At 41.8% G+C, this 17,733-nt stretch overlaps 3 protein-coding genes across 5 annotated transcripts in view; 2 read left to right on the forward strand and 1 right to left on the reverse strand.

Annotated features, from left to right (window-relative positions):
- Positions 1–2,746, forward strand: part of hyls1 (HYLS1 centriolar and ciliogenesis associated) — a 25,356-nt gene extending 22,610 nt beyond the window's left edge. Inside the window, exons 7-12 of the mRNA XM_062548459.1 lie at positions 758–906; positions 1,168–1,213; positions 1,308–1,371; positions 1,468–1,549; positions 1,639–1,665; positions 2,471–2,746. Coding sequence (XP_062404443.1) covers positions 758–906; positions 1,168–1,213; positions 1,308–1,371; positions 1,468–1,549; positions 1,639–1,665; positions 2,471–2,602 — 500 coding nt within the window. The 3' untranslated portion in view covers positions 2,603–2,746. The remainder of the gene's footprint in view (positions 1–757; positions 907–1,167; positions 1,214–1,307; positions 1,372–1,467; positions 1,550–1,638; positions 1,666–2,470) is intronic.
- On the reverse strand, positions 2,705–7,961 carry mrpl4 (mitochondrial ribosomal protein L4). The gene is made up of 9 exons (XM_062548460.1): positions 7,793–7,961; positions 7,439–7,520; positions 7,151–7,319; positions 7,004–7,055; positions 6,620–6,737; positions 5,980–6,086; positions 5,792–5,901; positions 5,633–5,706; positions 2,705–2,915 (listed from the first exon to the last, which is right to left on the reverse strand). The coding sequence occupies exons 1-9, from the start codon at positions 7,838–7,840 to the stop codon at positions 2,770–2,772; spliced, it is 906 nt and encodes a 301-aa protein (XP_062404444.1). The 5' UTR covers positions 7,841–7,961; the 3' UTR covers positions 2,705–2,769.
- Positions 7,442–17,210, forward strand: pdcd4b (programmed cell death 4b). Of its 3 annotated transcripts, none has more exons than XM_062548456.1 (12): positions 7,442–7,547; positions 9,800–9,901; positions 10,322–10,627; positions 12,184–12,278; positions 12,408–12,521; positions 13,174–13,395; positions 14,517–14,614; positions 14,818–14,932; positions 15,557–15,664; positions 15,780–15,890; positions 16,207–16,346; positions 16,496–17,210. In XM_062548456.1, the coding sequence occupies exons 1-12, from the start codon at positions 7,535–7,537 to the stop codon at positions 16,554–16,556; spliced, it is 1,485 nt and encodes a 494-aa protein (XP_062404440.1). In that variant the 5' UTR covers positions 7,442–7,534; the 3' UTR covers positions 16,557–17,210. The 3 variants fall into 3 exon arrangements, with proteins under 3 accessions (XP_062404440.1, XP_062404441.1, XP_062404442.1); XM_062548457.1 differs by lacking the exon at positions 7,442–7,547 and adding an exon at positions 9,142–9,244; XM_062548458.1 differs by lacking the exon at positions 7,442–7,547 and adding an exon at positions 9,490–9,508.
- Positions 17,211–17,733: the final 523 nt, after the last annotated feature.

Genomic DNA, 17,733 nt, shown 5'->3' on the forward strand with positions numbered 1-17,733 from the left:
GAGTGCTGGAAGCCCCACTAGTGTGATAACATCTGGGTATGGCACCTACAGGCCAGACTCTCCCAGAGACAACCCCGAGGGGGAGGGCTACCATGACGACTGCACCCTGAGCGACCCTGAGGATGACAGTGAAGCCCTGTTTGATGCACAATACTATGTGGACAACTACAATTTGTCCATTAATGATCATGAATATTCCAACCATGTGATGCTTACTGATGACAAGCCAAACAGCCCACTCCTTCCTGAGCGTCGTGACAACCATGCTGATGATGATGACCATGAATGTATGAACTTGTATGTTGTCAATGAGGGCCTGGTTACACAGAGTGATGCAGATGATTCTGAAGAGCTAGATAAGGCTGTTGGAGGCGAGTCACAATACAGAGATGGAGAAGTTTATGAATTGAAGGAGCAAAGCCCAAGGGGATATCACACAGCATCAGAAGTAAAGAATGTTCCAGAACGTCGTGAAAATGACTTCAGCTCACTCTGTGAAAGTTACGAGCATCCCTTTAATTTGAGGCGCAACAAAGACAAATACTACCAAAAGAGAACGTTGGATGTGAAGTTCAGTGACCACAAGAAGACGAGACAAAAGAAACGTGAGCGTCTAACGTGAAAAGTCTAAATTCAATCTTCAGCTCTGATAAATTTCAGTGACTGAAATGCCTACACTGCCCAGGACAGTTGATCAGATGCTGTAAGCATTTTTACTGAGGCTCATGTGTAACTGGCTGTGATTGTTCTGTTTCAGGGGGCGTAAGTGGCCTGGAGGAATGTCTCGACAGATTACAGATGTCTGGAACACACAGACACCCGGACTCGGAGTTAGAAAGTGAAGAGCTGGACAGTCAGAGTTCTGTAGAACTACCCAGTGCCTTTCAGGCCTATCTCAAAGGCATGGTGAGTATAGCAGCATTCAGCTCATTGACTGCAGTGTAGTGCACATGGCATTGGGAGTACTCACAGGCTGACATGACATCCACTATTTTGGCAACACGCACTGTTCAGCTGGATGTGCTGTACAACCTCATATTTCAATGTTGATTTCTTCTTTTATTTACTATGGATTTACAGGCTATAGGTCAGACACTGTTTCTTCACCTACATACTACACATTTTCTTCTATTTCAAAGCTAACTTTGATTCTTCTGTTTCACCCAGGTGAGATCACGAAGTGAGAATGACATTCGACCCCGTCCAAAATCATGTAAGTGCTTTTCTTTATACACGTCTTCATTTGCTTGGAAGCTGCCACAAAATGATGAACGTATGCAAAATACCCCATTTGATTTCTCTCACAGTTATCAGACCCTTGATGGATCACCCTCACACCAGGAACCTGAAGAAAACTGATCCTGTAGCAAAGTAGGATGGGCTGTTAAGCATCATCTTTTTTCTCATCAAAAATCAAAAAGTTCATGAGTGCTGAATGGTGTGGTAATTCTGCCTTGACTTCCCCAGGTATTTCCAGTACAAGCAAGAGTGGGACGCCTTTAAAGCACCTGGCGAAAAGGACCGCAGAGCACTACAGTGGGCCATCAGGGTATGAATAGTAATGCACAAATGTTTCTTTTTTTTTTTGGCAAGAATGTACGTCATATTGAATGTAATTTGTCATCCTCTTGTCCACAGGAACAACTTATGTACCAGCCTCCTCCTGTAAGTTTCTCGGCCTGCTCTGTTTATATTTCCTTGGGGAATCGGGAAGTGTTGTTTTCAAATATTTGCAGAGGTTATTTTATAGGCAGTTTTACATGTGTGACCCTGCAACGCGAAACCAGTCATTACGGTAAAATTTTCAAAATTACGTTATTGGGCTCATGTGAACGGCCACAAACTTAAGCTTTCCAACGATATGTATATCGAGGGTATTACACAAACTATCGCTAAGCTAACCGCATCCAAAGTTGACATGGTTCTCCTGTCACGATATGCCAGAAGAGGAGAAATCACCTTTTTAAGCAGCTCGTGGATAACTGGAATGACTGCAAATGTGTTGAATCTTCGCCGGCTTTAACAGTCGAGACGTATGTTTTTCCGTGAAATGAGTTCACGATATGAAACTGTATACCGTCGAATTATGCGAAAACGTGAAATTCAACATTTTAACCCGGAAGTTTGTTTATTGTGGATTTTCTCAAAATAACCGTGTGCAAAGCGACTGATTTCGCTTTGAATGGTCACATTTGTGTTTTCACCATAATCTGGTTATGTAAAGGAGTTCAAAAGTCATACCACAGATGTACCACTGGAAAGGTTGAATCGAATACTATTAATTGATGTAAGCACTGTGCTCTAACTTAATGGCATGCTGCAAAGAAGAAATGTGTTGGTTGTAAATTCATATATATATATATATATATATATATATATATATATTATTTGAGCATGTAATGTATACAACAGATGTCAGATATGGAAAATGAAGGGTATGACCTGACTAGCTCCACCTTCTCTCCTACAGCCTCGGCCTCAGAAAGTACTCGTCCCCAACACATATGTAGTTCCAACGGACAAGAAGAGATCTGCCCTCCGCTGGGAGATTCGCCACGATTTAGCCAATGGCATCATCCCAACCAAAATGGCCTTCCCATGACTAAGAGCCACCTTTATGACTTGCCTTCATTTTTTTAACCCTTTGACATTGTCAATGCATCTTTTGTTATTTATTTGTGACTGAGTGTTCTGAAATAAGCCCCTTGAATCACGGATTTTTATTAAATAAACATTTTTAATTAAACCTCATTGCAACCTTATTGACATTTATGGCAGGTCTGAGTAAGGGAGTTTGAAGGGATATATTGGTGAGTAACGTGTGTCATGCCAAAGCAGCTTCTTTTCTAAAAACTTCACCGCTTCCAGAGTGAGGACCAACGTTTCATGTTTCAGCATGCTATGGACATTTAGACCTGTAAAAGACAAGATTTAAAAAGAGGTTTTGTCAGAAGACTGAATGACATTTCAATTTTTTATTTTTTTTGGGGTCACTAAGGCCTTTAATGGTGGAACATTGAATAGGGGCTGTACTTATATACAAAATTGTATTGAGTTGTATCAACACAAATGACTTGTGATTGTATTGCCAGTAAGGGGTAAGTCTTGGAGATAAGCAACAGTGTGCATGTTTAAAAGCTGTAGTGTACACAGACAGTGTCCAGCCCTTCTAAACAATGAAAGGAATGTGTTCTATACTTAGTTCTGTCTGGGAGTTCATATGTCTCTCCAGCATAATATTTAGATTCTAACTACAACCCCTGGCAAAAAATATGGAATCACCAGTCTTGGAGGATGTTAATCCAGTTGTTTATTTTTTTAGAAAAAAGCCAGATCACAGACATGACACAAAACTAAGTTCATTTGAAATGGCAACTTTCTGGCTTTAGGAAACATTAAAGGAAATCAAGAAAAAAACTAATTAATCAGTAACAGTTGCTTGTTTTAAGAGGGGGGAAAAATATGGAATCACTCAATTCCAAGGAAAAAAATATGGAATCATGAAAAACAAATTGACAAAAGAACACTTCAACGCACCACTAGTACTTTGTTGCACCACCTCTGGCTTTTATAACAGCTTACAGTCTCTGAGGCATGGACTTAATGAGTGACAATCAGTACTCTTCATCAATCTGGCTCCAACTTTCTCTGATTCCAGTTGCCAGATCAGTTTTGCAGGTTTGAGCCTTGGGATGCACCATTTTCTTCAAATTCTACTACAGATTTTCAATTGGATTGAGCATTATCGAAGATGTAACGATCGCCGTCTCCCCAATGCCTTTACCTGACATGCAGAACCCATATCATCAATGACTGAGGAAATGTGCATGTTTTCTTCAGGCAGTTGTCTTCATAAATCTCATTGGAATGTGGATATAACTAGATGAAAGTCATATTCAGTGATGAATCGCGTTTCTGCAATGGGCAAGGTGATGATGCTGGAACTTTTGTTTGGTGCCATTTCAATGAGATTAATGAAGACAACTGCCTGAAAAAAATAAGGTCATTGATGATATGGGGCTGCATGTCAGGTAAAGGCATTGGGGAGATGGCGATCGTTACATCTTCAATAATGCTTATATTATTATTTATTATATAAAGTTTATATTGACATTTTGGACACTTTTCTTATCCAATCAATTGAAAGGATGTTTGGGGATGATTGCATCATTTTTCAAGATGATTATGCATCTTGTCATAGAGCAAAAACTGTTGAATTCCTTGAAGAAAGACACATAAGGTCAATGTCATGGCCTGCAAATAGTCTGGATCTCAATCCAATTGAAAATCTGTAGTACAATTAAAGAAAATGGTGCATCCCAATAGCCTGGCAAGCCAAACTACACAGAAATGTATAGTCTGGGGTCGGACCATTCACAGAGTTGAAGCCTGTGGGTGGGATGAACAGTTGTCTTTCAAACTGCCTCTGCACGTAATAGGCCAGCATTTGTGACCAATCGTAGCCGGTCGGCAAAACGGCAACAGGGCTGTCAAGTTTCAGAAAATTGCAAGCGACAGTTTTAAGCGACAGTGAGATGCGTTCGTCGAACATTTTTTTGACTGTCTGTCACACTCAAAGCGTGACACTTGGCAGCTCCGATTAGAGTCGCTTTTTCAAGTGTGAACTTACCAAGACAGAGGCAAATAGATGTTACACAGCTCTGCAACAAGTATAGGACAATGATAGATGTAGCAGCCTTAACGTTAACTTGGAAACTCAAAGAGAAACAGCGAATCAACAGTGAAGAAAATCTAGCGAGCAGGAGAACGTTTTAAATCTAATTATCGGAGTCGGCGCTGTTGTGTGTGAAAGATAAGTTAGATGCCAAGACCCGCCTTTCGTTGCTTCTGATTTGTTTATTGCGTGATGCCTTCGGGCTCAAGGACTCCGTACACAGATAGAGCGTTCTGATTGGCCAGGCTGAACTCGAGCCTGGCGCAGGCTTGTCCTCAACGGTGCGACCCTAGACCATCCCGCTAGGCAAAAATATTTTTGGCCGCTAGGGTGCGTCTAGATTTCTAGGCTAGCATCCCAAGGCTTCAACCTGCAAAACTGATCTGGCAACTGGAATCAGAGAAAGTTGGAGCCAGATTGATGAAGAGTACTGATTGTCACTCATTAAGTCCATGCCTCAGAGACTGTAAGCTGTTATAAAAGCCAGAGGTGGTGCAACAAAGTACTAGTGGTGCTTGAAGTGTTCTTTTGTCAATTTGTTTTTCATGATTCCATATTTTTTTCCTTGGAATTGAGTGATTCCATATTTGTTTCCCCTCTGGCTAGTCTAAAACAAGCAACTGTTACTGATTAACTATTTTTTTTCTTGATTTCCTTTAATGTTTCCTAAAGCCAGAAAGTTGCCATTTCAAATGAACTTAGTTTTGTGTCATGTCTGTGATCTGGCTTTTTTCTAAAAAATTAAACAACTGGATTAACATCCTCCAAGACTGGTGATTCCATATTTTTTGCCAGGGGTTGTATAGTCCTACAATACTTCAGGTGTGTCAATGTTTTAGTGTGTGTAGTGATGATTCACAGTAAAGTGTTGGAAGGGAATGGAAATTATCACACTAATTTGACAGATCCCAGTTTGAATGTACCGGTTACCCAGCAGCACTGATCGATCAAACTTACCTATTGCTGGAATGATATTGATCTTTTTGAGGTCTGCTGTAGCCTGCAAGATGTTTTCTGGCAATTCCTCACCGCTGTAGAACAGTAAATCAGTTCATTCTTCCTCACAGCTTTTACATTTTACACAACCAAGAATGATGTCCCAGAGTAGATACTCACACGTCTACAATTAAGACAGAATCGCCCCAGTGTCTGTGTGCTGCGAGATCCACAATGTATTGAGAGTCAGGAGTCGGAATCTCTAGACTGTCAACAACTCTGAGGTAATCCTGAGAACAGAGGCAGTAACCATCATAACATGTTCATCCGAATGAATCTCTGAGCCAACACCAAATGTATGCTCGTACCTGTGTGAATTTAGAGCTGAGAGCGATCTTTAGTCCTTGCACACGGACTTTCATGGGCAACATGTAGTAGTAGCTTGTGGGTCCCCTGGGGCCGTGCACTACACCACCTACAAGGACAGACATAGGACATTTGAATTGTTTGTTTTTATGCATGACAGACAGCAGACAAGAAAGGGATTCACAACACCAAACAATTCTAAAAGCAGTCCAGCAATACAGTTTTTCAACTCTAGAAGTCACTATGCAACAAAACATAACTGTCATACAAAAAAATGTATGCGTCTCAGCAGCCGCAAACAAAATGTAAAGTTTCAATATATAAACGAGAGTGATTGTTATTGTAGAACTTTAAATACTGTGTTTAAAAGGATACAATCCATATTGAAGCACAATGCACACTAGAAACAACCACACAGATTTCACCAAATATTGGAAGACAGCAGATGGATAGATCACTCATTCAATATTCTGTAAGAATTGTAAAGCACTAAGAGAAACAGGGGTGCATGGACTTAAAACATGTAGGAAGGTGTGTAGCATGCAGATGAAACTTAGTCATACTTGCTTTAAGTGATTATGTATTATGTGTTGACAGGTGCAGAAGTAATGATATGGTCTCCTTCATAGATGAGCCTCATACCTCCTCTCCAGATAGGTGATCTGATGCTGCCGTGACGAGCACGCCCACTGCCCTTTTGGTTCCATGGTTTCCGACCTCCACCACGAACCTCACTTCTAACCTTGGTACTGGCATGGCTCTGGGAACAATAAATCATGTTTGCCTCAATACACTGGAAGATGCCCTGCAGACTTCCCTTATTACATTATGACTGAACCTGTATTTGATGATTATAGTCTGGCTACTGCAGGACCTATTCGTGGCTTTCATCCGGTCCCTTTCCACAGATGTGTGAAATCAAGCACCAAGATTATGAATGAAGACTGCATGGTGCTTGATTAATACACCTGTGAAAAGGGACCTGATGAAACCCACGAATAGCTACAGAGTAGAAAATCCACTCACAACTCTTTTGAAGTTTTTTTGCCAGATCTCAACTTGGTGGAGGATGTCGATCCTAATTTGTTTGACACAAAGGACAAAACGTGTGTTAGACTTCAATTACAAGGGCACCTCTGCGATTCACAAACACGTACAAAACCCAGAACCCACCTGGCTGGAACAGCAAACACGTCTGGGTGGAGGTCCACAAGACCTAAAGGTTTAAAATCACGACTTGCTAATGACTCCACCCAAGTTTGTTTGGGGGCGAGGTGTGCAGCAATGTCCTCCGTACACCTGTGCAGCACAGGGAGGTCCTCGTTTACAGGTAGCGCACGTTCTGAAATTGGTCGAAAATAACGGTCAGTGAAATTGACAAATACAAGTCATGACATACAACTGCTACCATTACACAAAATCCCTGCTCAACATGTCCGTAAGAAATACCAGGTTACTTACTGGCGCGGGGAACGTCAACGAGATTGGAAGGGATTCGTAGATTGGATGGCAGTCCACTTTCCGTTCCAACCGATGACATGAACTGATGATGGTACAATGAAAATGTTGAGTAAGTATCATTGGAGAATTTCTAATATAAGTATCATTTAATATAGCTTAACGTTACATCATAACGTAAATATACAAAACAAATCCGCCCGAAAAGTAAGAATACCATCACTCTTCACCATAAGGAATGCATAGCATTGAGCAATATTATTCAAGCAGGGTAGAAACACATGCTAACTTGCATGGCAACTTTGCATTTTCCACGGCTAGTTTACACTGCATAATAACACAAGGTTTTTGTCTTACCCGGTGGCCTACGTTTCTGACACATTTTCCAAAAGTTATGCGCAACATGCTTGATTGCTTTATATATTAATTCCAGAAATATTTGAGTCTAACCAAACAACGACATAGCATCACATTTTCATTTCTGTTCCAGAAGGTCGAGGACTGTCGCTTGAAAATTACGTAGAATCAACCAGCCTTGTCTGCCCCCTGCCGTTGTGGATGTAGTCTAGGCCATCCACGTTCAAAGAAGTGTAACCTTTACAAACATTGGCTGTCAGTAAAACAGTGTATTTAGGCCTACTTTTGTTGTCCATAAACTCCAAGGCCCATGAATCCAATGCAGAAAAAAATAACTGCTGGGGAAATATATTTTAATTTATTTCTTATCACTAGTTGGTCAGAGGAGAAAAGGGATGGCATAGCTGGGACACTTAATTATGGATCAGAAATGTCTTGGATCTGGAGTCAACTAAACAAGAGGGATTGAATTTTGAGAAAGCACTGATTCAGTTGACATAAAGGCATGCTGAAAAACGGAGTGCTAGTTATGTCATGGAAGTAAATGAATCTATCAATCTCTCACCCATGTGTGGTCCTATAGAGGCTGGATACAGTCATCTGGTTATGAATGGAGGTGGAGTTGAGCACCTCTGCTGATGCCATTGTGGATTGTTGTGATGAAGGAATGGCTCAGTCAGTAAATGGCATTTCCCCATTTACGGATATTTCAACAGCTCCATTGTTTTCTTTGCCACAAAACAATGTATCCCATAAACACATAGGCCTTGTCTTTTCATAGAAATGTTCATGTCCAATGCTTTTTGGAAATGTGCAAAAGCATGCATATTTTTGGATAATTATAAAAACATGCAGTTTGTGGCCCCCTAAATATAATTCCCTGTTACACCTAGGCGACAATAATCCATGATCACATTAATTTCTATTGTCTATAGATAAAAACCTACACAAAGCTGGAGACAATCACAATACACACAGTGAACAGAACTAAACAACACAAAAATGTTGCCTTTTGAATATTTTCAAACATTAACTTATTTTGTATTTCACCCTGCATTACATTATGTTTTGTTTCATCCTTTCATCTGAGTTTTGGCAGGTCGGGGAAGTGTAATTATTAGACTCTATTAGGTGAGGCCTAAAAGTCCTACCATGGCACTCCTGTGGCAGGCAGTATTTTTCGAGTCAGATGCGTTAGCATTACGTAAACAGTTCATTGCTGCAATGGTCCCATTTCAACACATGGGGCAGTAGTGCTGTCCTAAAAGCAAACAAAGCCCCATGGAAAATACCAGAAAATGCTCTGATTCGTAGTTAGAGTACGCCTTTCGACTGAACAGCCAATCAGAAATTTTGAAGACAGTCCTATTCAGTTGCGTTGCTGGGTAGACGACACAAAAACAACAGTAATTTGGAAGGTACACATTTACTTGGAGTTCGACGCAGTAGCAGGTCAGTGATTTTTTTCTTACAATATTAGACCTGGAAAAGACATCATTTATATGTATTGATGCAAGCAAAAGCTAGATTTATTTTACAGCGGATTTAAAGGTCTCCACAGAAGGAGTCGTTGGGATGACGCGCTGTTTATGTTTATGCTGTGGCTGTGTTTTTGTTGCACGTCCGAGTTAATGCTGCAGCGAAGCTATCGAGCAAAATAACAACAGCCTCCGCCGCTTTCACAGCACGTATATAAATATAGAAGCGACATAAAATGTAGGTGTGATTAGGGCTCCAGTGTCAAGCAATAATAACATTGTTGGCTACATGCTAATGCTAACATTGCCTTGTAACTAGACGATGCAGGTCAACCCTGACTGACGCTCATTCATCAGAAAAGATTTCAGCCAGCAGAAAGCTGGTAAACGTTAAATAAGTTATGTAGCTCGATTGCAGAACGTTTTGCAGGATAAAAAAACTTGAACTTATTTTGACTTCGCGTTTTGTTAGGAATGTTTGGGTAGAAGCTATCCCTTTAAGTTTCTCCTCGCATTGTGTGTGTTTCAGGTGCAGAGTTACTAACGTTACTTGATTTAACGTTTTCGCTGAAATTATTTCCTCAAACTATGGCAACTGAATGCGAGGCATGGCTGAATGCTAATCCCGTTGGTAAGTTAACCGTTAGTTACAGTTTTGAGATAACATGTCAGTGTAGCATGGCTTACACCATGTCAGACTAAACACCAAAACCTGAATAGCCTGCCATTTCCCAATATTGTACATAATGTAGTAATGTTTATGAGTTAGTGATGCAGGATCTGGCAAGATGTATGAGAAAATGTACTGTAGTCTCGACAAGTTCTCTGTGAACTTTTACCTCAGCATACATGAACAAACACAATATATTTAAACTTGCATTGATTTCTACTTAAATTCAATAATTTAATGTAATATATCATTGTGGAAATGTTTCCATTGTTGATGTATTATTTAGGATTCCTACACTTGGAGATCCCACACTTTTGTTAGAGTTTGAGCATTGAAGTGAGTGCAGTTGGTGTAATATGTCTTGTAACTATCACCCCACAGAGGCCGATGATCTGAGCGACTCCTTTATATCTGGTGATGAGGAAAAAGGACACACCAGAAAAATTGATAATGAGATCAATGGCAACTGGATCTCAGCCCCGACTTCAAGCATCCAAGAGGCCAGACTGAAGGCTAAGGCCAAACGGCGCCTGAGGAAGAACTCCTCCCGAGACTCTGGCCGCGGGGACTCGTTGAGTGACAACAGCGATGGAGTCCGAGTGCACACCGCACCCCCCACCAGCCCAAAGAGCAAACTGATGGACAGAAAATCTCGCTTGGGCAAAGGAAGGGGACTACCTAAGAAAGGTATCTGCAACACTACAATGCAAAATCACTGGCACATCTTTTAGAAATGGATTTGTGTTCATCACAGAAGTGTTTACCCACTTGGTCCACTCATTTCCTGTGACGTCCAGATCTGTCTGTGGCCTCCTTCTCCAGTGGTCCGCTGTAAACCAATTAGCGCCTACACAAATGGCAAGGTTAATGTGTGTTACTCACACCAAGTTAAAACAATCCCTTTTATCTTCTTGAGGCCTGGCTCTTACTGCCTGAAATTTTCCACTCCAGTCTGTCGCAAAAACAGATAAAGGTGTTGTTGTGGAAGTGCTGAGGAAATGTTCATGTTAAATGCAGTGCCAGAAAAAAGCTGTTTACTTAACCCTGTTTCAATGTATCAGAAAAGAGCTCGGCGCTTGTTAATCCCTTATCTGTTTGCCCCTATCAACAAAGCAGTTAGATAGTCTTATTTTATGATCGCCCAAGATAAGAATGTGAGTCAATAGTGCAATCTGTTGTCTTTTGTGACTGACTGCACTGCCTAATCCTTGTGGAAATGATGCAGGCTTGAGACAGATCTCTTGTCAGTTTTGTGATCGTTCAAGCCGTTAGACATCTATAAGGCAATGCTGCGTGGGGCTCCTGCTGCCTCTGCCCACTGACCTACATAGACGTGCTCTCATCAGTGCTGTAATAGTAGGCTGACTTAATTCCGTTGCTGTAACACAGCTCTACATCTCGCCGGTTACGTAACAAAAAATGCCATGCAGGCAGTCGAGCTCCCGCCCAGAGCAGGGGTTGTTCCGAAGTTCTTGTTTTGTAATTTTGACCAACCACGGAACATACTGTGTGGATGTGGAATCTCCCTCTGGATGAAGGGACACGATGTACCATAAGCTGCCGTGCCTCCTGCATGCAGTACTAAATATAGCTAAATATATACGTCCGTGAGTAGGGGGTGCTGTTGCTTGAGTGCTGAGAGAGGGTTTTAAAAGGTGTCAATGGTCTGCTTCTTAAATAACAAGCAATCTGTCTCCAGGTTGGAACAGATGTGGCTTTGCGTAACAATCACTCATGACCTCTCGTATGTGGGATATGCCTTTGTGAAGCAGTGCTGCTTCAGTGTACCCTGTAGGGACAATGTGTCCTGGTGCGACAAACATTTGGTTGACAGAACTTGTGAAAATCCTCTGATGTTATACGTTTCCTTTGCTTTGTGTGAATTTGTGCAATCCATTCTAGAAAACTTGTAAGGTTTGACTTTAGTGGCAAGTTCTGTGTAGTGTCTTCCAGTACACATCCTGTACCAGCTGACACACATGTGCATCCTGTGAATAGGCACCAGCAGACTGTTTCCTTCCTCCTTGCACAGTGTCTCTATGCAGCTGTATAGTGTGTTTATAAACATGGAGGCTTCTCACAGCTCTCGTGTTCAGACTGCTTGTAAATGAGTACACAGATATCGTTAGATCTTGCAAAGTTGTTTCTGGGGAGATCAACAGAAGCATGTTGTTCAGCAGGGCTTTTTCTCCCCACCATAAAGCTAAGATTGACTAATGTTAGGAACTGGCTTGTGTTCACAGGTGGTGCTGGTGGTAAAGGGGTATGGGGAACCCCAGGAGAGGTGTATGACGTTGAAGAGGTCGATGTGAAGGACCCAAATTATGACGACGATCAGGTAAGGAGATCAATATCTATTGGTAATAGTTTTTTTTATGATGTTTCTGTGTCTGTCTGCCATAACCTTGATCATTCAGAGAAATTAGGTTCTATGACATTGCTGATATTGCTGTGTCTGTCCTGATAGGCAAGCTGCGTTTATGAAACAGTTGTGCTTCCTCTGGATGAAAATTACTTTGAAAGAACAGTCACCCCAATAGTACAGGAGTATTTTGAACATGGGGACACAAATGAAGTAGCGGTAAGCATTATTTTGAAATTACATTCATGTCTTGATGTTTTGGTGTGCTGTTGTTTAGATTTCTACAAACATGTTGCTTCGTTCATGAATTCCTGTTATGTAGTCTGATGGTGTGTTTGTGATTTCAGTTCTATGAGTTTCAGTTAGGTAGGCGCATAACAGTAGGAAAGAGTAAAGTGTGGTCTGATGATTTGTAAAGAGTTTTATTTTAGCGGGTGTGGTTAAATATATGTGGTTGGGCAGTGAGCGTAAATAATGATTAGTCCTTGATTTTGTTATGACTGGCAATTCAGTGAAAAGTGAGCTTGTTATGGCTGGTTTTAGGTTCTTGTTGGCCACACCTGCAATAGGTGGCATCAGAGTGTGATGCCGGCATACTTGTGCTGCGATTACTCTATAGGTGCCCCTCATGCAGCGTTTATACGTCCTCCCTCGCTCCTCGGGCCTCGATCCTCACTGATCTACATAAAGAATGATGAGGGGGAAACAATGGGATAGTCTATCCAGTGTTAGTTATAGATCAGTGGGAACGCTCCTCGAGGATCGAGCATCGAGGATCGAGGAGGCATGTTGAGAGGCACCCAATGTGCAGTCACCCCCATGCGCTAACCGCTAACCCCTCTCCGCTCCTCCCCACGTCCGTCCCCCACAGGAGCTGCTGCGTGAGCTGAACCTGGGCTCCATGCGCAGTGGCGTGCCCATGCTGGCCGTGTCCCTGGCCCTGGAGGCCAAAGCCAGTCACCGGGAGCTCACGTCGCGGCTGCTCAGTGACCTGTGCGGGAAGGTGCTGAGCCGCGCCGACGTAGAGGGGTCCTTCGACAAGCTGCTTCGAGAGCTGCCGGACCTGGTGCTGGACACACCTGGCGCTCCGCAGGTAAAGCATGTTTGCTGCTCGTGTTGTTGTGCTGGAGAGTGTGCGGGGGTGTGTCTCTGGGTGCTAGAGACAACGGTGTCTCTTCAGGTCAGATGGTGCTCTATGACAAGGGTCATGCGCTAGCACAGATAAAAACAGAAACAGCTGATACACAAGCGAATGTGAAAGTATCACCAGGGTGGAAATGAGTGAGCCGTCACCTCTGTGCTCTGGCTGTGGTCAGCAGGGGAAGAGCGCTGCGGTCGGGGCCTGCTGAGAGCAGCTCTGATGAGCAGAGTGATGTATTTCAGCGCTTCCCTTTCAGCTGCTGCGAACACGCCATCTCTCACCATTGTGTTTGTATCTGCAAAAGAGCCAGCTCAGCGTAGGAAGTGGAAACACTGCCTGCCTCTCTCTCCTCCCCTCACTCTCAATCTGCCCCCTCTCACTCTCAATCTGCCCCCTCTCACTCTCAATCTGCCCCCTCTCACCTTCACTCTCTGCTCCCCATCCATCCATCCATACGTGGCTAGTCTACAGTATGTCTGAGTAGAAGCACGGAAACCACCCAGTCCCTCTGTTTGTCTGTCTGTCAGTCTCTTCTTTTGTTCTTGTCTCTTTGAATAACAGTCTGACCGTAGAGTGTAGATCACAATGGTATAAGGGCTTTGTTCTTCCCAGAACCGCAAGGCCAGCGGTTTGTGTGCGTTTGAGTCATGCTATGAGCCAGAAACCCCTTTACACAATGTAGGCCGGGCAACCAATGGTGAATATAATGTTGTGTCTCTTTCTCTCAGTTTCTCTTCCTGTTCCAAACAAGTTCCACTGTACAGGTGGAATTTATCTTAAATGTTGGTACTTTTTTGGACAGTCTGCAACAGCCTTTCATTTCCTCTCCCATACAAGCTGCATTCTTTCATAACATTTCCCTGTGGCTATTACAGTCCCACACAATTATATTACCATGAATTCCAGGCCATATATGGGTTGTGCTTTTTTCAATGCTCTCTGGGCGGAGTGTAGATGAAAGTCGAGCATTCTCCGGAAAGGAGACTCCCATGCAATGAGATGGTTAAGATTGGCATCCTCCTGGATCAAGATTACACAAGTCAATTCCAATGTTTGTTTTTTTTCCCTTCCAGCTGGTGGGCCAGTTTATTGCACGGGCTGTAGCTGATGACATTTTGTCCAAAACCTACATTGAGAGCTACAAAGGGAAAGTGGACTGTGAACATGCAAGGTAGGTGGATACTGGTCATCAGTGTTTGAAATCCAAACGGAACAGTTTGTACTCCTTCTCATTCTACTAAGGAGCTTGTTGTGAGCTGTAGTGCTACACAAACGTTCAGTATGCCAGACCTCCAATAATGCTGTACGGCAGCTTTCCTGATGCGCCGCCCTTAAAGTAAACACTGGAATGTGTATGTCTGTTTTGATCAACAGGGCAGCACTAGACCGTGCAGTTGTACTTCTGAAAATGAACAGAGGAGGGCTACGCATCGACAACCTGTGGGGGACTGGGGGTGGCCAGAGACCTGTCAATCAGCTAATCAAAGAGGTTAGACCAGAGAGGGTTAAAGCGGAGCGAGAGGCGCAAACGTTCCATCATTTCCGCGTTCCGTCTTCACAAGGGGGAGGGGGGCTAAATCCCCCTTTAAGCAGACCTGCTAACATTCGAAATGCACTGCTTGTGTGGGTTGCCGATCTGACAGAGATCGATATCCCACTATGACGTCTTTGCAACACGCCCCTTTAAGCAGACCGGAACTGTTCGAATTTTGCTTCCATAGAGATGCATTACGTTGCTCTATCTTGTCAATAATTAAGGATCTTTGGTTAGACCCTGCGTTCTCTGAGCACAGAGTCACAACCCCTATTCTTTCAGTATCCTAGTCCTCATCCAATATGCCAGGACTGTTCCTTATACTTCATTTCTGATCCCAACACTAGCATATTAATAACAATAGCTGTTATGCATCAGTTCATAACATACAGAATGAAACAACATACATATATTCCCTATTGACCCAGAAGGCATAACAGCATTGAGACAAATGCACAGTACTGTATGTTATCTAAAATCTACAAGTCTGTGAACAAACAGATGTCACTGAGCTTATCTGTGTATAAATGTTGCCTGAAACCTTGATTGAAAACTAAGTAAGATGTCCATGTTGCGTAGGTCAATCTCCTGCTGAAAGAGTACCTCCTGTCTGGGGACACAGTAGAGGCAGAGCGCTGTCTAAAGGAGCTTGAAGTTCCACATTTCCATCATGAGTTCGTCTATGAGGTAACTAATACTTTTACATTTCTGGACCGCAGAATCCATGTTTTATGTATTTGTTAGATCTAGATAATTTTTTTTTCTCCTCGATAAAACTTTGTCATGTCCTGTCTTCAATTAGGCTATAGTCATGGTGTTGGAGTCCAAAGGGGACAGAGCATTACAAATGATTCTGCAGCTTCTAAAATCTTTGTGGAAGTCAACGGTCATCACAGTCGATCAGATGAGAAGGGTAAGGTGCCATGACTGCCATCTAGTGGTATATTTGAATAAATATTTAAATACTTGATGATGTCATCGTATGATGGTAGCTTATAGAATTATATGCACTGAAGAACCATTTCTTACCATTACCAGAATAAATGTGCAAATGTATGGAAAAACTTCTAAGCGAGATGATCAACACAAAACTAGCTTTGAGGTGTTGCTTGGGAATGGGATCCAATTCCACATTAGTGTGTATCTGAATTGTCAGACCTTGCATTAGATATTTTTTTCAAAAGCTGCCAAGTTATAAGTTAATTATTTAATCCATTTTTTTCCTATAGGGATTTGAAAGGATTTACATGGATATTGCTGAAATCAACATTGATGTTCCCAGTGCATACTCACTCTTGGAGCAGTTTGTTGACAAAAGTTTCAATGCTGGAATAATAGACAAAAAACGTAGAGACCTCTGTCCATGTCGGTAAGAACTGTCAATTCAATTTAATTCTGTTTCATTTATCTCCATAGTCTAATGTTAATGACGCATCTGGAGAAGAATCTCAATATTAGTTGTAGACATTCATGCTGTTTCAAATTGAACTATAATGCTGTATCTACTCTCTTTGACAGAGGACGGAAACGTTTCATCAGTGAGGGAGATGGTGGACATCTCAAATTTGAAATATACTGAGGAACTTGCAGCAGCTGTCATTTTAGCAGCTTTAAAAAAAACAAAAAAAAACTGGAGCTACTTTTTAAAAATCTTCATATTTTTGTCATAATCTAGGTACAACCCCTTCTCTTCCTGTCAAGTAAAGAATGTAACCTTTTTAAAACGACAGGGTTTAAAAAAAAAAAAGAAGCAAAAAACAGGCACTTTTTGAAAACCGAAGGAGTTAATTATGTACAGTAGATGTAGTCACCTTGTTAAGGTGCTTGGATATAAGCTAACCCAGAAAGTGCCACACCTGGTTTTGACAGTCATTCCATGTTTTGTACTCTTGAGTTCACTGCCACTCCTTTACTGTAGTCAGCAGTCTTTGTAAGGTCAGTTGTTTGTTTGAAAAGCTTTATATAAGTGGGCATGTTGGTCTGAGCCCCGCTGCTATTTGTATGCCATTGCCTGAGTTGTTTTTTTGTTTTTGTTTTCCCCTTCGGTCATACAAAACATCATTACTAAAAGATAAAGATGGCACTGTAGAGCAATGGAAAAAATGTATAATTTCACATAAGGGTATCAAGAACGTTTATTTTTATATTTCATAACACTTGGGTGTGAAATGTACCAAAAATTGCTCTGTGGTATGTCTTTAAAGTTATTAAAAACAAATGGAGAAAACCACAATATGTCAATGCTTTTTATAAAAATGTTTAAGAAATTGTTTTCAATTCAATACCTGACACGCAACAGCATCACATATTCTGACTTCGATTTTGTCTTCATCAAATGTAATGCATCCACTGATGTGTCACAGGCAAAAAAGTGCAATATGTGACGTTTATGCAGAATATGCACCATCAAACTCTGGACATTGAAGAAAAACAAAACAATACTAGAACAAATCAAAATGCACAGTAAACAGTTTCCATCCTTAGTGTGATCAGGCAATGCCGTGGACCATTAGTGGAAATAACACAGGAAATGTATGTAGTAGTAGATTAATATTACATTAAGAAACTACAACTGTGTTCAAATATTAGCTGGTGATGGAGAAGCATCCTACTTTTCCCAATCAAGCCTTACTGAGCCTTCTCTTGATCCTTTAAGGCCATTTCCTGCTGTTTGATCACTTCTTGTGCCTCCTGTTGCATCTTCTCCAGCTTTTCCAGAGTGACTGATTTCAGAGGAAGCAGTTTAGGTTTGCACA

Source organism: Sardina pilchardus, chromosome 1, assembly GCF_963854185.1.
Source record: "Sardina pilchardus chromosome 1, fSarPil1.1, whole genome shotgun sequence".
NCBI lineage: Eukaryota > Metazoa > Chordata > Actinopteri > Clupeiformes > Clupeidae > Sardina > Sardina pilchardus.

Bases quoted from the DNA above. Each gene is read 5' to 3' on its own strand.
- mrpl4 (XM_062548460.1), bottom strand. From the start codon at position 7,840: ATGTTGCGCATAACTTTTGGAAAATGTGTCAGAAACGTAGGCCACCGG. The intron at 6,087-6,619 runs GTATGAGGCTCA...CTGTCCTTGTAG, and splicing joins ATCACCTATCTGGAGAGGAG to GTGGTGTAGTGCACGGCCCC. The intron at 5,707-5,791 runs GTGAGTATCTAC...ACTGTTCTACAG, and splicing joins TCTGTCTTAATTGTAGACGT to CGGTGAGGAATTGCCAGAAA.
- pdcd4b (XM_062548456.1), top strand. The intron at 15,665-15,779 runs GTAACTAATACT...GTCTTCAATTAG, and splicing joins ATCATGAGTTCGTCTATGAG to GCTATAGTCATGGTGTTGGA. The intron at 15,891-16,206 runs GTAAGGTGCCAT...TTTTTCCTATAG, and splicing joins CAGTCGATCAGATGAGAAGG to GGATTTGAAAGGATTTACAT.